At 39.5% G+C, this 25,525-nt stretch overlaps 1 protein-coding gene across 3 annotated transcripts in view; it reads left to right on the forward strand.

Annotated features, from left to right (window-relative positions):
• Dock11 (dedicator of cytokinesis 11) overlaps window positions 1-25,525 on the forward strand; it is a 183,969-nt gene that overhangs the window by 147,903 nt on the left and 10,541 nt on the right. For all 3 annotated transcript variants that reach the window (XM_037199256.1, XM_037199255.1, XM_028887297.2), the window contains 7 exons: window positions 1,818-1,931; window positions 4,010-4,225; window positions 4,314-4,371; window positions 9,465-9,571; window positions 19,209-19,331; window positions 20,072-20,185; window positions 21,509-21,655. In XM_037199256.1, the coding sequence (XP_037055151.1) occupies window positions 1,818-1,931; window positions 4,010-4,225; window positions 4,314-4,371; window positions 9,465-9,571; window positions 19,209-19,331; window positions 20,072-20,185; window positions 21,509-21,655 (879 nt within the window). The remainder of the gene's footprint in view (window positions 1-1,817; window positions 1,932-4,009; window positions 4,226-4,313; window positions 4,372-9,464; window positions 9,572-19,208; window positions 19,332-20,071; window positions 20,186-21,508; window positions 21,656-25,525) is intronic.

Here is a 25,525-nt window from a genome sequence, read left to right on the forward strand (position 1 = left end):
CTCAAAAAAAAAAAATTAAAAAAGAATTGACCTGGGGACGCTTGCGCCTGTCCCATATATTTGAGAGACGAAGGCAAGAGGATCACTTGAGCCCACAAGTTCAAGATCAGCCTGGATAACATAGCAAGACCCCATCTCAACAAACAATGAAATTAGTCTCAAGATTTTGTGGAAATCACAGAATTTTATGGAGATAACTATCTGCTTAGCTCATAGCTCGACTACTTATGTGCTGTGTGACCCTAATCGAGTTACTCAATCTGGCTGAACCAGTTTGCTCGTCTGTAAAATGAGGCCGAGTATTTGTTACCTTGCATGGTTAGTATGAAAGGTGAAAAAGGAAGTGCATATAGCAGCACAGAGAACACACTGTGTGACAATTATTATTATTTCACATCTCCAATGGCGTTGTGATTATTTGATGTAACAACTCAGAATCTCAGCACAGTTGGGACTTCTTGGCTCAGTAGGCTACTGTGTAATATAGACAGTCTCTAGTTATGTATCTTCTTTGATCTGACCCATTAGAGCTCTTTACTGGAGAAAGGGTTTTTGATAGGGAAACAACCATTAGCGGCTTTTTTGAAATTGCCATCAATCAACTACAATTCTACTAGAAAATAATAATCACTTAAAAACCCTCTCTAGAGGTATGGTTGCACAGTAGAGCCAGCCAGCACTACCTGGGAGCTTTTTGTGTGAAGTCAGTTGAATACCCACCATCCCTAAAATATGGCTTTGATTCATTTACCAGTATGCCTGAAATTTTCTATTAAGAGTCCATTCCCTGGGCCTAAATATCAGCTCTGTCGGTGCTTTATTTAATATAGATGAGTTAATAAAGATAAAGACTTAGAATAGCATCGAGTATACAGTAAGTGCTCAATGAAGAGTTAACTATAAGCTGCAGAAATGGCTCAGTGAATACACGTGTTTGCTGTGGAGCCTGATAACTGGAGTTTGATACCTGGGCCCGTCCTTCGTGGTAGAAGGCTAGAAATAAGTCCCCCAAGTAGTCTTCTGACCCGTACATGAATGCTGTGGCATTTCAGGCCTCCACACCCAAGGAAGTAATAAGATAAAATAAACAAGGGTAAGAAAATTGAAAGTGTCAACTGGCTAATAAAGTCAGAATTTGGATGTAAGGCATTCTGACTCCAGAGCATTCATAGTCACTACTGTATCTTGTCTTCTTGGATCAAGAGGAAGGCATCCAGCTGTTAACATCTGAGCATGAATTATTTTGACATTCACTCAAGGTTGTAGACTAGCACATTATATAGAATAGACAAGTGATATAGAATGAGAAACTGTTGAAGAAAAAGGTCAGTCATGCTCAAATTCATCATAACTACCGTCATGTGAGCATATTCGGTGGGAAGGCCTGACCGCCACCATTGTATCTGGTGTGTGGTGTGGAATCTTATTTCTGCTTCTTTTTTATCAGTACTTTTTTAAAGACAGAGTCTTACCATAGAATCCTGGCTGCACTGAAACTCACAGTGATCCTGTTGCTGCCTCTGCCTCTACCTCTCTGCCTCTCTGCCTCTCTGCCTCCACCTCTGCCCCCTGAGTGCTGGGATTACAATCAAACACCACAACACATGACTGTGTAAAATCTTTAAAAGGGGCATTGGGAAGCTGGGCATGGCAGCGAGAGCCTGCAGTCCAGTCCCAGCTACTGAAGAGACTGAGGCAGGAAGACAGAAGTTAGATGCCAGCCGGGACACTGTATAGCGATTCCCCTCCCTACCTCCCGGAGCAGGATTTCTTCAAAGCTATTTGAAAAAAAAAATAACCTTTATTTCTTCCCACAGATAATAATTGCTGTAAGTCAGCTGATAGCTGATGTAGCCCTAAGTGGAGGCTCAAGATTTCAAGAGTCTTTATTCATTATCAATAATTTTGCCAATAGCGACAGACCTATGAAGGTATGGAATAAACTGAAACCACTTTGGCTGCGATTGTGAGTCACTGGTAGAGTGTGCACTTACCATGTACAATGAATGCCCTGGCTTTGATCCCCAACACCACAGTAATGAATAAAAACCACTGTAACTAACAAAGGGACTTTATGCCCTTAAAGTGTCACGGAATTCACAATGATTGTTAGTATGGAATGTATAGAATGTGAGCTTTATGAGTTGATAGCTTTTATATATCACTGGATCTCTAGCAATTATATTCAGCATTAACTGAATAGATTAAACAAATGCACATCTGTCAGTAATAAAATCGGTGTCGTTTTCTCTGCTTGATTTCTAAACTTGCTCAGAAAATGAAAGTATTTTTCTTTCTTAACAATTTTTACCGTTTACAATACTCGCTAATTAAACACCGAGTTTGAAATTGGAGAAAAATCTCACTTCTTACAATGGCTGACAGATCCATTGGCAACAGATGAGAAATGGCACAGAAGGGTTTCATTATTTGTTGGGTTTGTGACTTCCAAAAGCTCTGTTCACTGGTTGTGGCTTGCTGTGACAGTCCAAAACTGTCACTCCTCAGCCCCAGTTCATCAGAAACAAACCTAAGATTCGGACAACCATTGCTGTGTCACACCTGCTTAAAAACTAGAGCAGTGTAAGAATGCATCTCTTACTGGGTTGCCTGGAAGACAGGTTCTGATGTCCTTCCAGGGAGATAAACTGTCCCCATTCTTGGGAAAGGTCGTGTTCTATTATATTTGACAATATCATATAAAATCTGAAAAAAAAATAATGCAAAGCTCACAGTCACCACATATTGATGCTTGGGACGTGTAGAAACTGTGTACCGAAAAAACCATTCCCGTAGGAATGCTGCTTGCAGGGAGGAAAACACTGAGTAGTGCCAGCTGCTCCCAGTCTGGGAAAGTTTGCTTTTCAAGCGGCGCTGCTGCTTTCCCAGGGGATCAGTGTACAGTCCAACTAATCCCAGGAGCACAGAAGCAATGTATGCTATTTCAGCTATTTTACTGATGCTCTAAGAATTCATGTTCCCAGTGGTTACCACACTCAACGCCATGTTAGACAGGTAGCAAGTGACATTTTCCAAGTGAATAGGACTGAGAACTCTTGCTTTCCCTTGACTTGTTTGTGAATGACTTAGTGGTATCTCCTAAGGCCACCCTTACCAACAAACCCTGTTACAAGAAGGTAAGCCTTTCCTTCGGGAAGTCGAGTTTCTGTTAATAAGCAGAAAGAGCTAAGATGCATATACTAATTATTTTTAAAGCAGCCAAAAAGGCAGAACAGCATATTATCTTCTTCTCATTAAGTCCCATAGTCATGTACTTGTCCCATCCCCAGCTTGAGGTCAGGAACACTTTGAGAGGTTAATGTTCTCTTTAACCTCTCTGGAGTGTCATGTGACTCACAACCTCTCATTTGTGGAAATGGACAATTGGCAGCAGGATCTTCACTGGGGTGTGTGCTACAGTTGGTGGGCAAGACAGGCACACGTGCCTGTAGAGCACTAGTTGTGGAGCCAGATTGCCTGGACAGAAGTCCTGTCTCCATGGCTTGCCAGCCTGGCCACATTGGCTGAGCCTCTCAGCCGCTCCAGGCCCCAGTTTTCCCATTGGTAGAAATGCACGAGAAGACTACTTAACATATAGGATCATTGTAAACATGAAAGCATATAAAGCCCCCAGATCACTACCTGGTACCGAGGTGCTATCAAGAACTTTCAGTTACTGCTATAAGTAAACCACAAACATTCAGAATTCACAGTGGAGGAGCCAGGATCCAAAGCCAGCCAGTGTGACTCCAAAGGTCATGTTTTTATGTACTGTAAGTATATTGCCATCGAGTTCAAACGCCTTTGAAGCCTAGTTAGTTACATATTTTTAAAAAATAACTAATTAAAACTTCTTTAGAGTTGGCACATGCAACACAGTACCACGAACTGTTAACAAGGAATAGAAACTTTATTAAGTTCCCCAGGATTGGATAATCATGCTTAGAGCCTATTGATAATACTGCTAAATATATGGGTTTTGTTTTGTTTTGTTTTGTTTTGAAATTAGGCAACTGCTTTTCCCACAGAAGTCAAAGATTTGACCAAGAGAATCCGAACTGTTCTTATGGCCACTGCCCAAATGAAGGAGCATGAGAAAGATCCGGAAATGCTAATTGACCTCCAGTATAGCTTAGCTAAATCTTATGCCAGCACACCAGAGCTAAGAAAAACCTGGCTCGACAGCATGGCCAAAATTCATATAAAAAATGGAGATTTTTCTGAGGTGACTGCTTAGAATTGTGTTCCCCCTGGGACTCCTCCAACTCCTTTGAACACATTCTGACCCTTCTTTCTCTGTCGTCCATTTCTAGGCTGCCATGTGTTATGTCCACGTAGCGGCTCTAGTTGCAGAGTTTCTTCACCGAAAAAGTAAGACCTTCCTGTTCTGAGATGGGAGGACTCTCGGCTGGCAAACTGATTTTTATCTTTGCAGCTTGCAATTGTGAATGGGATAGAATGGGGCTCTTAAAGATATGTTTACCTTCAGCCTCATTCAGGGCTGAACAGACGTTGTTATAAAAGAAGGCTGGAGTGCTCATTTTGGCTTCGGTTTCTGTAGAAGGTTACAAGAATAAGTGACATAGAACACGGCTGGGCCTGGTGCCCAGTGTTTATTTCCCAAGACTATGTCCCTGGATGACTGCCACAAATGAAATTCTTCCTAGGGCTTAGGAGAAGCTCTCTCTGCATAATACAGGCAGATCACTTCATTCTCCCTCCTTATCCTTCCCCAACAACTGTCCGTGGACTTGGTGTCTAGAGCCATTTTTATGCAGTGATACCTGAGTGTTAATGGGGATCAGGCCCTTGAAAGACATCAATAGCTCTGCATCCTAATTCAAGATTTCCAATTCAGGGATCGGCCTGTATGCTTCTCTGTTCCCCAACAGTATTGCGGAGTATTAGAACTACTCAAATAGCAAAACAATTGAGTAAGGTTTAAAAGATAATTTGCAGTGATTATTGCAATCGAGACATCTGCTATGTATCAGTGTTCAAGCTGCTCGCTTCAAGCCAGTCAACCAAATAACATGAGGGCAAAATGAAAGCAACTTAAAGAAGTCTTCTTATTAGTCGGGCTTGGGCTATGAGGACACAACCTTGTCTTTTTGCTTTTTAACTCTGGGGTTTCTCATTTTCAAAAAATGGTTTTTCATTTCACAGGTTCAGTGTTCAGGTGCCGTGTGTAAAATAATGGCCACTATAGAGATTCTTCCCAAACATGACTATAATGATAAAACTATGCAGTCCTTTCATTTAAATTTGGGGCAGGGTAGGATCTCATGTAGCCCAAGCAGCCCTCAAACTTGCTATGTAGTCAAGGATGACCTTGAACTTCTCCTTCTCCTGCTCCCAAGTGCTGGGTTTATAGGCATGCACCACCATGCCCACCCAGTTCATGCAGCACTGGATACCAAACCCAGAGATTTGTGAATGCTAAGCAAGCATACTACCATCCAAGCAATATCTCCAGCATTTTACTTGTATTTTAAATTAATATTTTGATACTGAAATGCTTTTGAACAATCTGAGTTTTCAAATTGGTATATCAGCTAGGTGTAATGGGGGCTATAATCCCAGCACATTGAGGCTAAAGCAGGAAGACTGCCCAAACAACCCAAGGCAGCTTGGGCTACATGGTGAGTTCTAAGTCAGGGTGAATTACAGAGTATGAACCTGAAATAGAATTCCAGGCTCATTACGAATTATTAAGAATTAACTCTCTAGATTTTGAAAATAGGTAATTATATTAGAAATTCTTCCTGAGAATCTTGTTTTACTCACAAGTATAAGGGCTTTAAATTAAACAAAAATTAAGGATGACTTATCTAAAAAAAATACCAAAAAATGAGTGTATTCCAGTTTTCTCCTTTTAGTGCATATATTGCTTTCATTTTCTTCTGTTTTCTGCTTCTAAGGATTGGTCAGATGGCTACAGTTATGATTAGCATGTGCTCTAGCACCAAAGCTACACACCCAGTCCCTATGAGTAGTTCTTAAATGGATATTAAAAGAAGATTCATTTCATGTTTTTAAATTATAACACTGATGTGTTTTCAGGTTACCCTAAACACAAAACTTGAAGTTGTGCATTCCCAATCCATTGACATGAAGATCTTTAACATAGTGCTGTGGCTTTAAATGCTTTCCAGAGAAACTGGCTTCCCATTAGCCCAGCTTTCTAATTAGTGAGCACCTGAAGTAAGAGTTCCATTATGCATAAACCCTTTAGATTTTGAAAATAGGTAATTATATTAGAAATTCTTCCCAAGAATCTTGTCTTATTCACAGGTACAAAGACCTTCAGCCTAAGAAAAACCAAGAATGAGTTATCTCCATTAGTCCATCCTTAGCTTTAGAAAGACTATTTTTGCTCTAGTTGTTTAAATATTAAGTAGCTAGCTACCTTCATCACCAATCTGATGTGTCTTAACAAGTGGATGTAGCCCAAACTTGTCATTATGTATTTCATATTACCCTTAAGGTGCTTTCAAATTTATCCTTCATTAAAATCAAAGAGCAAAGGAGGAAAATGATATTTTGCATTTTAAACAAAGAAATGTTAAATGCTAGTTTTGAATGCTGTTTATATATTTACTTATAGGTTCTGTCTATTTTTGGACCTGGAGAATTCTACTTCCTTAAACCAGAAAACCTAATTCTAAAAGAGCAGCAGTAGTAAAAAAAAAAAAATCCTCAGGGTTTTTTCCACCTTAGCTTCAGTGATTCAAAAACTCTCCAAAACAGCTTCTTTTTTCAATTAGCTGCTTAAACTATGAGAGTGATATCAAGATAGTTGGCTAATCTAAAACAGTTAAGTGCACTATAAAAATATTCTTGATCAAGATGGAATAGAATGCTGTCTTAGCTAATACATTGGAAGCAAATGTTCTATCATGTAGACTTCTTTAAAAAATAAAAATTAAGTTTGTTCTATCTGGTGGTTTCCTGGCCCCTAGGGATGGCTACTATCCATTGTGAAAACTCTGCAACCCAGCATCAGTAGAAGAGTCTAGAAAAGACCCGAATATTTAAGCAAAATATGTTTTAAGTAACATTTAGTGATGACCATCAAAGCATTCTAGAATTCTTTGTTTTCAATTAATTGTCCATTGATACTGAAGATAAGAGGCGTGTTTACATTTTAAATCCCCGACAGGTGTCTAGCACGAATTTCTAAGCACTGTACTTGAAGCTCATTCCTCTGGGATGGAACTCAGGGTGGTGTACTCATAGTACACAAGTCCTCCATTGTTGAGTTATGCCCTCGGCTGGCCCCTAAGCCATTTCTCTTGAAGAGAGCTATAAAAATACTCTTAATCGCAATGGAATAGAATGCCAATTAGCTGATACATTGGAAGCAAATGTTCTATCATTTAGACTTTTTTATCAAAATCAAGTTTGTTCTATCCAGTATTTTCCTGGCCCCCAGGGATATCTGCACAAGTGAAAGACCACTGCTGGAACCTTTCGTTCCTTGTTTCAGGACTGAAGAGCCAGGAGAGGGGGAAGAGGGCAGCTGGGACGGTGGCTCTTACTTAGAATTGCAGCCCTCAGGCGTGGGAGGGTTAGAAGCTGGAGGCCAGCCTGGGCCACAGTGAGTGCTGGCTACAGTGGGAGACCTTGTCTCATTTCTGCCCCTCCCTGTCAGAAAAAAAAGAAAGAAAATGAAAGTGGACGGAGGAATGCAATTGACCCTGACCCCACCCCACCCTCTAACCGGCAACCTTGCCCTTGCTCTTTGTACCAGAGATACCTTCCAGACAGATTCTCATGCCTTTCCCTTTCCCCACGTCAAGAGGAAGCAGTGATGGGGGCATTGTGGTTACTCTTTTCTTGCCCCCAAATATAACCTCCAAGATAAGTCAGAATGTCTTTCATTTTGTCTGAGAACCTCAGCGTTTCTGGATCTCACTCTCTAAAGACTAGACTTTGGCATTCTTCTCTCTTTTCCTGAGAGAGGGCACAACTCTTTCCCCCAGGGAAGACAAGAGTCAAGTTTTCTGCATTCCTGTATCACCACATAGCATCCTCGTTCAGCAAAGCTTCAGGCCTTCGGATTCCCCCTAAGCCCAGAAGATGTAATTTCCTCCTCCATAGAATCTCTTCTCATTCCTTATAGGGTAATGCTGCTTTCATTGCCAAGTTTTCTACTCAGTCTCATATAGCTAAAGTTCCACAAAGCACTTCATTCCCTTGTTTATTCCTAGTCAACCCCCCCCCCCATGCTCTCACCTCAAGATCTTACCCCTTCCTCTTCTGGCTTCTATTAAGAATTGGCCTTGCTACCCCCTCCTCCAAAATCCTACCCATTTTTTTCCTGGGATCACCTGGACTGTTTCCATCTTTAGAATGGCATGCGGAAATATGAAAGCAATAGCTATGAAGCATTAACTCAAGGGTCCAAATCAAACCTAGGTGGAGTGTACCTCACCCATAATCTCGGCACTTGGGAGGCAGAGACAGGAGGATGGCTATGAGTTTGATGCCAGGCGCATCTGAAATGTGCCTTTGTCCTCTAAACACAAGATCCTAGAAAACCCAGATTGTAGTAAAACCATGTGGCCTTCTCCAGCTAGAGTCTCACTCCACAAGAACAATTTGGGCCCCAGCTGTAAAAGTTCTTTTCGGCTAGAGTTTACTCCCTCCTTCCCAGGCTCCAGCTGCCAGCTGTTCTTTAATTCTGTCTTGAGAAAGTTACTTCCTAACATTGATAGGCTTATTTAGCAATAATAATTCATGCTAGGCTCTATTCCAAACCTGTGTTCATGTAACTCTCACAAACTAATCTTTATTATTATTATTCTTGTAATTATGGTAGTAGAGGTAGTGATGATGATGATGAAGAAACCTTGTGAGTACTAGGGAGACAAACATCCAAGTTCACACAGTGAAGCAATGGTAGAGTCAGGTCTGTCTAATTTTCAAATCTATGGGTTTTTTTAATGCCCTGTTCAGTTTCTCCATGGATGTTTTATCTCTGCCATGTGTTTCACTTCCTGTCTGTCATGTAAATCCTTGGCTAGTCTCTTCCAATAACTGACTGACTTCCCTTTCCAACTCTCAGTGAAATTTAAACACTAGAGATGATTACCAAAGGTCATTCAGTTGCTACCCCAAAACTGTTTGCCCTCTTGTCTAGATGCTAGATCAAATGTACAAGGGATGAGTATTTGAACATAATTTTTATACTAGGAGATCGTCTACACCAGCTATTGAAAGATGGTGCACCAAAAACACAACTTATAATGAATTTGGGCTCACTTTGAGCAGGGAGAAGAGTGATAGACTATAATAGATCTGAGTAATACATGACATTATTTTCATGGCTGAAACTTGTACTTATGACTTTGACCCAAAGTCATTTGTGTTATAAAAATAGTGTATCCTTTTAAGGGTGTCTGTTATTTACCAAATTTTTTTTGGTAATAAATATACTCCCTTTCTGATTTTCCACACAGAATTATTCCCTAGTGGGTGTTCAGCCTTCAAGAAAATTACTCCCAATATAGATGAAGAAGGAGCCATGAAAGAAGATGCTGGAATGATGGATGTTCATTACAGTGAAGTAAGATCCCAGGACCTGCATTGTTTGTCATTTATAGAAATTTCCCATTTCAGGATTTATTTGTATTAAAAGTTACTAGATCTGGCTTAACTTCAAAAGTTAGTAAGGGTTGATGAGCTTTAAGTCATAAAACTTCTAAGCAAAGGAATTCCTGTTGACAGGGTAGAATCTTGTCTCTGCGACTCTCCCCATTGTCTTGTTTTCAAATGCAGTGTTTAGAGGGCTGCGAAGGTGGCTTAGCAGTTAGGAGCGTTGGTTGTTCTTTCTGAGGACCCAGGTTTGATTCCCAGCACTCATGTGGTGGTTCATAAGCACCTATAATTCCAGTTTCAGGGGATCTGATACCCTCTTCTGACCTTCATGGACACCAGGCACTCACATAGCATACATACATCCATGCAGGCAAAACACCCATAGGAATAAGATTAATAAAGGTGTTTTTAAAATGCAGTACCTGTGACCAGATCCCATCCAGCATATGAAAAAGGACTCCACAAAACTAGAGTTAACATTATCTTCTTTTGAAGTAGAACTCTAAATAGACAAAGTATGTCACAAAGTTGCACAAATGGAAATATCCTGCTCCCTACTTCAGATGGATAGAAAACAGTTTTAGTTGTCCATTAATAAAGGTCTGTTTAGCACTAACATAGGAGCAAGCCTAGCGACTTGGCAATAGAAAGGCTATAAAATGATGGAATATGATGTCCAAGTTCAACTCTGGAGATAGTCATTGAAATAATATAGGTATGTGACATGCAAAGTCAGGGATGTAAGGCAAGGAAGGTTACCATGGTTGCGATATGAGGGATGGGTTGTGATATGATAGGTGACTGGCTAGGGGCTGGAGCAGAGTCTTGGAGAAGGCTGCCCTAAGTGTCCAGATGTGTGATAATCATGGCATAAACCAGAATAGTGAAAGATCCAGGTTAGGCATGTAGCTCAGTTGGCAGAGTACTTGCCTTGCATGCATAAGTCCTGAGTTTGATTCTCAGCTACACATAAACTGGTTAAGATGGTACACATCTATACTTCAGTGTATGGAAGGTAGAGACAGGAGAATCAGAAGTTTAATTTCAAGACCACCTTCATCAACATAGTGCATAGGAGGCCAGCCTGAGCTACATGGAACCCTGTCTCAAAAAACAAAACAAGCTTGGCGGCAGTGGCACACACCTTTAATCCCAGCACTAGAGAAGCAGAGCCAGGCAGATCTCTGTGAGTTCAAGGCCAGCCTGGTCTATAGAGCGAGATCCAGGACAAGCACCAAAACTACACAGAGAAACCCTGTCTCAAAAAACCAAAAACCAAACCAAACCAAAAAATACCTAGGAAATACAATAGGAAGGGAAAAAGAAAGAATTGATGCTTACAAGAGGTTTGGGAATTGTGGGAAAATGATAGCTACTATTTGCAGGGAAAGGGATGAGTACTTATTTTCTTAACTATAAAAATGAGTTTTAATTATATATTTAAGTGGAATTTACATGCAGAAAATAATTCAATAAATAAATATTATTATACTTATATACCAGCAAATATCTTTAAGAGATACATAATTGAACTATCCAAAGTTTGTATTTACATGATAGAGGATAAGAGAAGAGGGGAGTGCGTATCACGAGAGGACATGACAGGTGGACATGACAGTGTTGCAAAGAAGTCTACCGCCTTCCAAGAAGAAATAAAAATATTTTAAAATAAAAAATACCACCCATACAATAAAATTCTAAATGCCAAGCGTTAAAAAAGGTAAATGTGACATAACAGTTCTAGAAACTTTTCTTTTTTTATTGAAAATAGATTTTTTTCATACAATGTATTCTGATCACAGTTTCCCCACCCCAGTTCCTCCCAGATGCTCCCCACTTCCCCACCCACCCAAATCCATACTCTTTCTTTCCTCTTTTTTTAGAATACAAACAAGTATCAAAACTAATATTATTACTAACAAAATGAGATGAAATAAAAACAAACAAACCAGAATAAGACAAAAAAAAAGCGCCAAAGAACAAGCACAAGAAACATACAGATGCTGACACATACATTCACACACACAGAAAACCCATCAAAACAAACTCTGAACCTGTAATATATGAGCAAAATATCTATAAGGTTAAAAAAACTTCAAAAATACCATTGAGGTTGTTTTGTGTTGGCTATATACTGCTGAGCATGAGGCCTGCCCTTAGGTGTAGTTTGCATATCCAGGGAGAGACTGTTGGTGAATGGTACAGTCTCTGTGAGTTCATATGGACATCAACCCTCCTGTGCATAGAAGGCCTTGTTTCCTTGGTGTCCTCCATCCCCTCTGGCTCTTACAATACCATATTCTGTAGGTCTTTGAAGTGTTTGAAGATTACCTATCTATCTGAAGTATATCTATGTATACCTAGAAAACTTAACTAACATGGCTACAAGTTTGACTATCATAGAAGACTAATTATTAATCTGTATTTCTTAATTATCCATTACAATTTAAATGAGTTACATAAACATAATATCTCAAATGAAAATAGAAATATATATATATACATTATAACAAAATTAAGTTTAAACTTATATCAATAAACTAAAATCTATACCAATGTAAAACATTTTAAACAAGTTGTTCTTTAAAAGTAGGTTCATCAATCTACCCTTTTATCATATCTATATCCTATATATGTGTATCATATCCCCTTTTTTCTTTAGAAAGAGATTGCATTTATAATCAACCTGTTTTAAATAAAAATATTGGTTTTTCTCTGTCCCACACAAGAGGGCTCTTCTGATATGGGACACAAGAATCTCTTAACCTTTTATTTTAGCAATATGTCTGGGTTTACAGAGGTAGTAAGCCAATTCCATCTCCAAAGCCAGCTTGATATATTTGGGAATTTGGGTGTAGCTTCTCTTATTATTTCTTGTTGGAAGGGGGCGCTGTATCTTATGGGGACACAAAGAAAATTTTAGGATTATGGAGTACTCCGTGAGGGTGTATCATCTGAGCCAGTTGCCTTGAAATGGTTTTGGATGTTGGATCATCTGGGCCATGGTGTCATCAAGGACCTTTCAGGGGTCTTGGCTGGTCAAACCTGCTGTATCTTAATCTGGAACAAATCCATAGCCTCTGGCTTTCTGTGGAAACAAAAGCAGAGCCTCTTTTCCAAAGTAACATATCATTATATCCAAATTTTGAAGTCAAGGTACCTTTAAAATTTACATTTTGGCATAACTCAACAGCTTTTATAATCAAATGTTTTTCTTTAGTTACGAATATCACAGAGAACATAATCCAGATTCTCTGTGTGATAACCATCTTTACATGGCTTATTTTATGTTAATTTTACTGTCTCTTTAAAGACTTTATTTTTAAAAACTATTTGTTTATATAACTATATATATTACTTTTTCTCTCCCTTTCAAGCCTACGTACATTTTTACATACATTGTAATTTATTCCATCTGAATCAGTCTTATTGTGAACTTATTGCTTTAAACTGCAGCATTCTAAGTCTGAAAGGGCGCTGTGGCTGCTGGCTCTGCCCACTTTAGCTTCCCAACATGATGGTGGTACGTTTTCTGCCAGCTCTGGGAGCCATCAACTCTCAGAAATAGTGGGTCTATGCTTCTATCAAAGCAGCATGTAGACCAGAAACCTTTTTTTTTTTCTTCCTTTTTTTTTTTAATACTAGTAAAGACTAAATCTACCACACAGTGTAATCTGCCACTGGCAGATGCTTCATTCCGGCCATACTGCCGGTCAAAGGTGGTGAACGCCAGGAACCCGCCAACTTGAGAGAGACAACTAGGAAGCTGTTTTTAGCTCTTTTTTTTTTTTTTTTTTTTTTTTTTTTTTTTTTTTTTTTTAAGGTTTTAGGTGGAAACTCTTGCCAACCCTTTGGGCACCATTTGTAGCTGGAGAATTTCTCTCCAGCTCCCGCCAAGCCCTGCCAGTCCCTGAGCCCACTTATAAAATAAACATACAGACACTTATATTATTTAAACTGCTTGGCCATTAGCTCAGGCCAATCACTGTCTAGCTCTTACTCTTATATTTAGTCCATTTCTATTAATCTATACTTTACTACGTGGCTTGTGGCTTAGTGGTACCTTACATCTTTCTTGTCCTGGCGGCTGCAAGCAGTGTCTCCCTTCCCTTTCTGTTCCCTCAATTCTCCTCTCTGTTAGTCCCGCCTATACTTCCTGTCTGGCTATTGGCCAATCGCTGTTTTATTTATACAGAGTGATATCCACAGCAATGTTTCTCTACCAGAACTATAGTATTCCATTATCCCCTAGGTCCATGGCCTATCTAGTCTCAGGTTCTTGGTCACCCAGGCAGTGCTGGACATGGGTTCCATCATGAAATAGGCCTTAATTTTAATCAGATAGTGGTTGGTTCCTCCTACAACTTTTGTGCTCTGGTTGCACCAGTGCATCTTATAGACAGATCACTTATAGACAGATTGTAGATGACAAGGTTTGTGGCTTGTTTGCCTTTCTCCTCCGGTAGCATACAGAGTGCAGCCCAGTGTCCTATGAACACTAGTCAATAGGAATGGGGACTCTAGAGAGGCACCAGCTTGACTTCTCTGTTTTCAGTGAATTATGTGTTGTCTTCAGCAATAGGACCTTACTATCAGTTGGTGAACAGCAAATGATAGCCTTGGCAATAGCCTGGGTTGTTTGGTGGTTCCCATGGGGCCTCTTTGGCCAACAACTTGAGTAGATGTAACCCATTCCCAGCACTGGAGGTTTCATTTGGTGGCAAGAGATGTCTAGCTGGGGCTTTGTCCCCGCCATTATTTGATGATTCCATGTAGATTGCATTTATTTATGTATATAATTTAAGAAGCTTCTACTGTATTAGGATTCAATATAATCCTCAAATAGCCCTTATTTCTAGCTGTCCCTCACCATAGTCCCCCCTTAACCTACCCTTTCCTCCCCCTCCTGTTTGATCCTCCTGTTCCAGTAACCCCCCCCCATCCATAAATCCATAACTATTCTGTTTCCCCTTTGTAAGGTGATCCAATCCTACCCCGAGTCCCTTACTCTGTACCTAATCTCTGTGGTTATGTGGATTGTAGACTGCTTATCACAGACTTAACAGCCAACACAACATACAAGTGAACAGATGCCATATTTGTCTTTTGGGGTCTGGAATAATGGTGAGTGCTATTTTAAAAGAAACTAGAGGTTTCACTTGAGGTGAAAGGTTATCAAAATGGAAATAATCAGACTGCTTGAAATGCAGAATTGAATGTAAAGAGACATCAGGTTGGACATAAACATCTGCAAGCTGTAGCCTTGTCAGAGCCTAAGCAAGGTGAACAACACAGACAGAACATGGACAAGAGTTCACAAAGGCTGGAAATATGAGCAAAAGAAAAAACACACACAGAAGCAGAGATTGAAGCAGTATACCATCCTACAAAATTATATTTTATAGCAGTTGCCATGAGCCAGGCATGGCAGCAAATACTGTAATCCCAATTCTTAGAAGGCAGAGGCAGAAATGATCTCAAATTCTAGGCTAACCTGAGCAGCATAAGGAGCTTCTGCCCCCAAAGAAATTGGCTTGTCAGCTTTTCTACAGTCATCTGTGTATTCTGTATGATTTAGGGCATATGCAATCATACCACAGAAACACGATTTTACTTTTGTCAGTCTGTATGCCCTTTTTCTTTTGATTGCCTTATTTCACCAGATATATGTATATATATTGTATATATATATATATACTATATTATTATATATAATAATATTATATATATATATATCCTTGCATTGTCTCCAGGTTTACAATAACACTGTTTGGCCTTAAGTGTGTAGTAGATGTTCTTTGAGATCAAGGAAGGTCCCTTGTATTCATTTTCACCCAGAATTCAGTTTTACTATCATGGACAGATACTGATTTTTTAAGAAAATATTGATATAATTTTAAAGATTTATTTTTAATATTTTTGAGATTATAATATATTTATATCACTTTCCCTGTTGTTGTTTGTTTTTACTCTTTTTTGGGGGGCCTGCCACCCAGCTCCCAAATAAATCACACGTAGACGAATTCTCAATTATAAATGCCTGGCCTTAGCTTGGCTTATTTCTTACCAGCTTTCCTCAACTTATCCTATTTATCTCATCTACCTTTTGCCCCTGTACTTTTCCCATTCTCTTACTTCTGTAAATCTTACTCTTACTCTGTGGCTTGCTGTGTAGCTGGGTGACTGGCCCCTGGAGTCCTCCTCCTTTTCTGGTTCCTAGATCTCCTTCTCCTAGATTTCTCCTTCTATTTATTCTCTCTGCCTGACAGCTCCTCCTTTCCTTTCTCCTGCCTACCTATTAGCCGTTCAGTTCTTTATTAGACCAATCAGGTGTTTTACACAAGCAAAGTATCGCAGCTTCACAGAGTTAAACAAACGCAACATAAATAAAAGTAACACACTTTAAAATAATATTCTACAACATTCCCCCTTTTCTTTCCTCCCTTCAAACCTTCCTGTGTATCCCCCCACACACTTTTTCAAATTCATGGCCTCATTTTATTTCATTGTTGTTGTGTGTGTGTGTGTGTATTTCTAAATGCATATATACAATCTTTTCAAGTTGTGTGTTACTTGTATCTGATTAAACACCTTTTTCTGCACTTATTTCTTTTATTAGGCTTATGTAGTGGTATATTCCTTGAGCTTTTTAAAAAATAATTACTAAACAACTTTCAATTCCTGAAATAAACACCATTAGTTTTTAACTGACTTTTTGGTATTTTGAGACAGGATCTCACTATGTATCCCTGGCTGGCCTGAAACTTGCCATGTAGACCAGGCTGGCCTGGAACTCACAGAGATCAGTCTGTTTCTGCCTCCTGAGAGCTAGTAGTAGAGATATGTGCCACCATACCCAGCCTGCTGAAATTCTTATTATAGCCAGTGAATGTTAATATGCTGATTCTTTATTCAAGTATTCACATTGATTATGAGTTACAAAAGAAGGCAGTCTAGATAAATAAGGTTGTTCCCACCCTTAAAGAATCTCAGCTTATTTGGAATGTCAGCTACCTAGACAGTGTGCAAATATTGTAGAACTATAAATATTTACCCCATTGATTCATAGAATGGGAAACAAAGTATTTGTACCTTGCCTTCCTTATCCAGACCAGGAAAAACATCTAGGAGGGTAGTACCTAAGCTATTCTAAAGAGATGCTTGAAGGGCAAAGGATATTTCAGGAGAATTACTAGTAAGCTTTTCTCTGTTATTGGAGCACTTGGCTTGTTGAATGAGGAGATCATAGAAGCGTTAACCATATCATTGCAATCCTCGTGTACCACATGAAGGAGCTTGCCCCTTGTTCTGTGAGTGATGGCATGTTTTTAGATTTTCAATGACATGATCAGAACCCTGTGGTCTATGTGTAGAGGATGTATTGGGAAGTGCCAAGGGGAAAGTCAGGGGAAAAGGTACCGAAGTCTTGAGTCTTAGCAGTAAACGGAGAAATGGAGGAAATGGATCATATTTGAGAAGTACCTAGGAAGTTAAAGTGACAGGGCTTGGCAATAAGCTCAGAGGATGAGTAAAGGAAGAGATTGTATTAGTTTCCTAGATTGTTAGAATGGTTTGAAATTGATTTGTCTAAAGCTATTTAACACCCAGTTGCACCCTAGACGTAATACCCTATACTAGGTAGCTTATTAACAGCAGAAGTGAATTTCTCAGAGTTCTAGTGGGTAATGTATCCAGGGAGGGCAAATTTCCCGGTTCGTAGATGACCCCTGCTTGCTGTGCCCTTACTTGGTAGAAGGGATGCGCTAGGTCTCTGGGATTTCTTTTTGAAAGGGTGCTTGAAATCTTATTAATGGTTGCTCTGCCTTATGACATCATCACCCCCAACTGCCTCACCTTCTGATACCATCATCTGGAAGGTTAGAATTTTCCCATGTGAATCTGAGGGAAGCAAATATTAAGAGCATAGCACTAGGGCTGCCATATCCAAGTAGGTAGCTTCAAACACAAAAATGTATTAACTCACCATTCTGGAGTCCAGAAATCCTTGCCTTCTGCTGATAGCTGTTGGTCCTTGGCATTCCTTGGCTTATAGCTACATGGATTCTGTCTCTGTCCCTGTAGTCACATTGTATTTTCCCTGGACACCTGCTGTTTATTTTAAGGATGCCAGCCATATTGTCTTGAGGGCTCACCTTGTATCAGTATATTTATCTTAATCGATTGTATCTATAACAACCTTTTCTCAAATTAGGTCACATTCTGAGGCAGGTAAGAACTTCAGCTTACCATTTAGGGGAATACAATTCAACGCATACCAGGGTAAAGTCAAAACTGCACCTACTTCCCACCTAAGTAATTATAGATTATTGCCACCTGCTAAATAGGAACGGGAACTAGAAGATAAATTTGATTGTCTAAGTGACAAACAGGCCATTTTGGCAATCAGTTCCCTAGATCTGAAGGAAAACAAGTTACTAAAACTTGTAGTCAACAGCACAACAGTTGGCCTCATCTTTTTATTGTTGAGAACATGAGATGATGCTTCACGAAACTGTCTCAAGCAGCTGTTACAATTCCGGAAGGTGTGAGAGCCCTATCATAGGATATCCTATCCCTAATGGTCAAAACATAGGGAGAGTTCTTTCCCTGGATTGTATCAGTTTAAAGAAGACCTAAATCACTAATGCAATAGCTTGAAAAGTTGTCTCATTCTCTTAAGACTAATATTCTATGCAAATATTGTCTCAATATGAAAGAATAGCAATGGACATGTATAAGCTTAGTGAAATTTGCCTTGTTAGGTATTTATACATTCTCTATTAATTACTTTTACTAAAACATGATATATATGTATATATAAATAGGATTCATTATGATATTTCTATGTGTGCATACAGCATTCATTGGTATCCAACCACACCTTTCTTCCACCCTCACCACTCACCCTGTCTCACCCTGGCATGATTTCCATCCCCTAGTAAATCATTCTTCAACTTCCAGGTCAACTTAGTCCATAATTTGGAACAACCAAAAGATTTAATTCAACATGATATTATCTGTAAGTAAAGTCTCCATTTTCACATAAACAAAACAAATATAATTTACTGTTGACATTGGTTTCATATTCCAGAAATATTTCTAATTTTCCAGTACTTGTAACATTTGATTTAGAAAAGACTGTCATGTAGCAGTCTATGCTGGCACATACCTGTAATCCAAGCATTCAATGAGGTTGAGGTGGAAAGCTCACCAGTTGCAGGACAGCCTGAGCTTCATGGCTAGGTCCTGTTTCAAAAGGAAGAAGTAGAGAGGGGGAAGATGTGCTCATACAAATATACCTCTGTGCAACCAGGCGGTGGTGGCGCACGCCTTTAATCCCAGCACTCAGGAGGCAGAGCCAGGTGGATCTCTGTGAGTTCGAGGCCAGCCTGGGCAACAGAGTGAGTTCCAGGACAGACATAGCTCATAGCTACACAGAGAACCCGCCCCCCTCTAGTGTGTGTATGTGTATATATATATGTTGTATATACCTCTATGCATTTGCTTGAACATAGCCCATTTTGTTTTGTTCCAAGTTAAAATGGTTTCAAATTGATTTATCTAAAGCTAGTTTAATATCCAGTTGAATATTTCTTTTAATGCAGGAGGTTTTGCTGGAGTTACTAGAACAGTGTGTGGATGGCTTGTGGAAGGCAGAGCGTTATGAAGTCATTTCTGAAATATCCAAGTTGATTATTCCAATTTATGAGAAACGCCGTGAGTTTGAGGTAGGACACATTGGCATCATTACCTTCCATACTTTGTTTCAGTCTTGGTAAAACACTAACATAATGTTGTTCCTATCTTTTCACTCTGATATCTTCTGAAGAAAATAGGTGATTCATTGTATTGTGACATTGGAGTTTTATCATAGAATAAATATCCTTTTTATTTGTGGTGCCAGGGATGAATCCTAGGACACTGGGCATGCTAGGCTCGTGCTCTATCTCTAGTCCAAATGTTAAGTTTCTTCCCTGAATTGTAAAAACTACCAAACCTCCAGGGGATCTGATGCCCTTTTTTGATCTTTGTGATATACAGGCATACATGCAGGCAAAACACACACATAGAAATTAAATAAAACAAGAACTTAATAATCTATACATAACTAGGTAGAACTCCCATATTCACATGCTATAAAATGTTTTGCACTTCTGGGGATTGAACCCAGGCCATCACACATGCTAGGCAATTTCTATACCATTCAACTGCAGTCAGATCCCCTTTATTGCAACTTTTGAGATGAGGCCTTGCTAATAGCCCAGGATAGTTGGGTAATGAAGTGAGTACCAGGCTATCCTGGCCTATATAGCAAGACTCCGTCTCAAAAATAAAATTAAAAAAAACAAGCAAAAGAAATCTACTTTAAAATAAAAACCTAAACATTGGTGGTTTTTTATTCTTGCACGTTGATCTTGAGGACACTTAATGACTGACAAAACCACAAATATATATTCTCATTTTTCAGAAACTGACTCAAGTCTATAGAACTCTTCATGGCGCTTACACAAAAATTTTGGAGGTTATGCACACCAAAAAACGACTTTTAGGTACTTTCTTCAGAGTTGCCTTTTATGGCCAGGTAAGTGTGCTTTAGTAAAGTTGGTTCACCAAGCTGTTTGGCTTTTTAAATGTTCTCCTTTGACTTATTAGATGCCCTTTGGACAGTTGTTGCTCCTTTTGTAATATTCTCATTCACTTTGGTTCTCCTGTCTAATTAGGTCAGGGATGCAAGGTGTAGATTTCTTCCTCAGTTTAGTTTTCTGTTAAGCTTCTGAAATACACATTAAGTATCTAGTCATTAAAGCTTTGTAATATAAGACAGACTAAAGACACATGGAAGGAGGCTGGAGAGATGGCTCAGTGGTTTAGGACACTGGCTGCTCTCCCAGGGGACCTGGGTTCAATTCCCAGCACCCACATGGCAGTTCACCACTGTCTGTAATTGCAGTTCCAGCAGATCTGATGCCTTCACACAGATACACATGCAGGCAAAAACACTAATGCACATGAAATAAAAGAATAAAATAAATAATTAAAAATTTTAAAAAGCAAAAACAATCTGTTAAAAAAAGAACACATGGAAGACATTAATATGGAAACCTAATGAAAATAAAAAAGATATCCATGTTTGTTTCCTCTTCCTACCAATAATATGTTCATATATTTATGAATTTGAGTACATACAGAAGAAAGAAAATCTAACATGGGACTACTTAATAAAAATAAAAAATATTTCCAGATTACACCTCCCTCTTTCAGACAATATGTTTGTATACTTGTGCATTTGACAATTCTCAGTTATTCGAAGTTAGAAGGTTGAATATATGCATGTGGCTTTTAATATATTATTAATATACTAAAATTAAAATATTAATATTGTCTTAGAATTTCTATTGCTGTGATAAAACACCATGACGAAAAGCAACTTGTGGAGGAGAGGGTTTATTTCAGCTTACAACTCTGATCACACTCCATTACTGAGGGAAGTCAGAGCAGGAGCTCAAGGCAGGAACCTGGAGGCAGGAACTGATGCAGAGGCCGTGGAGGAGTGCTGATTACTACTGGCTTGCTCCCCATACCTTGCTCAGCCTGCTTTCTTATAGACCCCAGGACCACCTGCCCAGGGTTAGTACCCCTTCACAGTGAGTTGGGCCCTCACACATCAAGCGTTAATTAAGAAAATGCCCCCACAGGACTATCTGATAAGGCATTTTCTCTATTGAGGTTCCAACTTCCCAAATGATTCTAGCTATGTCAAGGTGACATAGAACAGCCAGCATAAATATGTTAAAGCTAATATTAATAAGTATTATTTTATGTGTATTCAAATATATTGTCACTAGTTGTTCAGATTTTCCTGGAATGCTTTTTTTCATATACTATTTGTTTACTTTTATAATAGTCTTTTTTTGAAGAAGAAGATGGAAAAGAGTACATCTATAAAGAACCCAAGCTCACAGGCCTTTCAGAGATTTCCTTGAGACTTGTGAAACTGTATGGTGAAAAATTTGGTACTGAAAATGTCAAAATAATTCAGGATTCAGACAAGGTAACCTGTGTCATGCATTTTGAAATCACTGTTCATTTGTTCCAGGCTCTGTACATTGCTCCTGATATGTGGGATAGAAGCATAGAAGTAGAGCCTGTTAGATAATGACAGAAAGAATGGAGGCTTTGAAGTCAGGGGGGCCAACACTCAAGTCTTCATTCTCTGCTGTGAGACTATAGGAAAATCACTTACCCCTCTGTGCTTGACTTTTCTCATTGGTAGCATGAAGACAATAGTATCTTCCTCATGAGGTTGTTATACACATTAAATGAGTTACTATGTAGAAAGTGACTATGTAATTACATTAAGAGCATTCATTAATCATAATAGAAGAGGCTGGGCTGTGATGGCGCACGCCTTTAATCCCAGCACTCAGGAGGCAGAGGCAGGCGGATCTCTGTGAGTTCAAGGCCAGCCTGGACTACAGAGCAAGTTCCAGGACAGGTTCCAAAGCTACACAGAGAAACCTTATCTTGTAAAAATAAAAAAATAATAATAATAGAAGAGACGATGATATCAGTTTAGCTGTTGAACATTCAGTTCTACAGCATGATTCTTTTGTCTTTTATTCTTCTCTCATACATTACATCCCAACCACAGTTTCCCTTCCCAGTCCTCCCCCCATCTCCTCTCTCCCCCAGATCCACTCCTCCCGTTTCCCTTGAAACAAAAGAGCAGTCCTGCCAGAGATACCAACCAAACACAACATAGCATGCTACAATAAGACTATACACAAACCTTCATATTAAGTACAGCATGATTCTTAGTTGACTACTGTATGAGTAAAATCATCCAGAGGCACAGAAGGCTGTTACATTATGCTAAAAATAACCCTAATTCAACAATGTGACCATACTTACATTTTACTATCGTTATTATTTTACATGTGTACATATGTGATTATATGCACATGTGAACTCATGCATGGGGAAGGTAGAAGTCAGTGTTTTCTTCAGTCACTATCCACCTGAACCCAGAGCTCTCCAAACTAGCTAGCCTGGCTGGCCAACAAACCTGGGGATTCTGCTGTCTCTACATCCATGGGACAAGGATTACAGGTGTGCACTGCCACACCCAGCTTTTTTTTATATGGTTCTAGGGTTCAAACTCAGGTCCTCATGCCTGTACTGTCAAAGGTTTTACTGCAGCTCCCAACCCCCCAATGTTTCGTTTTGTTTTTTGGCTGGTCTTGAGCTCACAACAGTGCTCCCTTTTCAACATCCCTAGTGCTGTGCATTTCCAATGAAGTCAGTTTCCAGAGAGATATTTTTGGTCTGGCCCCAAATATTATCCATCCCATTAGGCCCTATTATACCAAGGTGTGAAGAATTCTAGCAAGAGAGGCTGTGCAGTAAGGAATGCACTGCTCCTTCTAGACAGCCTTGGGGAAATCGGTCGGAATGCCTTTGACCTAACACTTGCCAGGATGAGACTTCATTACTGAGGTAGAAAGGAAAGTACTTCCACTGGACAGAGTTTGTATTTCTCAGTAACTTTCAACAAAGCACCTGAAATCAAGTAGACATCACTGACAGAGAAAAATCTCATCTTTTCACTTCCTAGACATGCCTCTATCTCTTGGGAATGGTGTGATCTTGAACATAGGTTTTAAGACCTTTAAAAGTAGCTGTGACGAAAGGTTCCAAATGAATATTTGGCAATACCTCTCTAGTTTCATTAGTTTTGTGTTTTTCATGGAATTGATAGTAGAAAATTCCCTGTCCTTGCAGCCGCAGAATCTCAGCTCGTGCCCATGTTAACTGCTGTAGAAGTAACGGGTGAGCCAGACTCTCTGGACCACATGCATCTTTCTCTTTTATTCTGCCTCCAAAAACCAGCCCAATATTGCTGCTGATAAACCACTGTCAGGACTCCTGACGTCATTCTGTACTTCTGTACAAGAAACCATTCCTGTTTGTATAAAAATAGAGCCCCCCCACCCGCTCCCCTGTAGCTGTGGATTCTACAGACACAGAGTCAAACAACTGTGGATCTGAAATGTTCAGAAAACACTGCATCTGTACTGCGCAGGTGCAGACTTTTGTTTTTGTCATTTCGTTTTGCTTTGTTATGAGACAAGCTCTTACTCTGTAGCTCAGGCTGGTCTGGAATTCCCTACGTAACCCAGTGTTGTATGTCACTATTCCCAGGGAGACATGAACAAACACCTACTCATCCCAGATAGAAAATCAATGATTGGCCCAAGTAAGGATGTCACCAAAGTTCAGTTTGTTAAACCAGTGAGTTTTATCAGGGTTATTTATAGGAATATAGGTAAAATGTTAGTTACTAGACTAGAAATGACTCGAAGACAGATAGATGTATCACTAAAAGGCCACCCTAAAAGACAGCTCACAAAGGAGGCAGTTCCACAGACTAGAAAGTGTCTCTTTCAGGCAGCTTATATGGGCTGAGCCACTTCCCAGCAGCTGATTGTCTGTGAATGTCTCTCAGCAGCCCTTATATATGCTTGGCAAAGGAGAGCCCTAGTGAAGATGGTCAGTTTCAGGGACCCCATGAGGCTTTTGAGTTCTCTACTTCCTTAACTAAGCTTTCCTGCAAGATGGAATAGTTTATGTCAAGAACATTGTGTCTCTTGATGAATGGAAGGTTTCACCTCCTTTAGAATAGCCTGTAACTTAGGGATCAAGGTGGAGGACTTTACCCTTTACAAAGTTGTTACACAACACTCATGCTGGCCAAGCACTTTTTTTTTAAACAGGATCTGACCTAGGCAGGCCTAAACTGCAGGACCTGCCTCTACCTTTTGAGTGCCGAAACTATAAGTATATATTACTATTCCCCCAAAATGGTTGCCTTCTGGCTGTTCCTAACTAACATAACATAACAAGCAATAGCCTAGCATTATGTTGTTTTTGCTGTCACAGGTCACCCTGAGATGGTTTAAAAGCTGCAGAAGGGTAATTCATAGGATCTATACAACTATTTTGCCACTTGATATAAGGAATTCGATTTTTAAAGTTTAAAAGTAAAACTAAGCCGGGCGGTGGTGGCACACACCTTTAATCCCAGCACTTGGGAGGCAGAGCCAGGCGGATCTCTGTGAGTTTGAGGCCAGCCTGGGCTACCAAGTGAGTTCCAGGAAAGGCGTAAAGCTACACAGAGAAACCATGTCTCGAAAAACCAAAAAAAAAAAAAAAAAAAGTAAAACTAAAAGCATTCTTGTGTGTGTGTGTGTGTGTGTGTGTGTGTGTTTGGGGTGTGGGGGAAGAGGGACAGATTATGAGCCTGAGATACCATGTCAAGCAAACCAAAAACAAGTCACTGTGCTTGCCAAAGAACAAAATCTGCTTGAAGGCACAGACGATTTGAATAGAAGTTTCTTAAATGTATGTGTCCTTTGGCCCAAAAGTTTTCTATTATATGTACATTTATTTTGTAATGCTATTTGTCTAAAGAAGTTTCGTGCTATAAAAGCCTAGGAAGAGCCTGATACTCATATAGCTACCTGCATGAGAATACTACTAATAATGTATAATAATGTAATGTATAATGTCTAGTTGCCTAGGAACGAAAAGAGTGATTTATTTTTATTGCGGTTTTTTTTTCCTTGGGGCGGGGGGCGCGGGTTGAGAGCGAGGCTCGGAACTCCCTGTGTAGACCAGGTCGGCCTCAAGCTCTTTCAGCTTCCCAGGTGCGAGTAGTGTAGGTCTTAATAGCCACCATGTCTGCAGCATGAAGGATTTATCATATCAGTCTGACGATAGCAAAGTATGTCATTAGAGAATAAAAAGCAAGATGCAAGACAGTAGGGATAGTAAGTACATTTGTATCCAAACTGGAAATCCACATAAACTTATCTATACAAGTTTAAGAAATATCTAAAGTCCAAGATACAAAAAAAAAAGT

This window comes from Peromyscus leucopus, chromosome X (genome assembly GCF_004664715.2).
Source record: "Peromyscus leucopus breed LL Stock chromosome X, UCI_PerLeu_2.1, whole genome shotgun sequence".
NCBI classification, from domain to species: Eukaryota; Metazoa; Chordata; class Mammalia; order Rodentia; family Cricetidae; genus Peromyscus; species Peromyscus leucopus.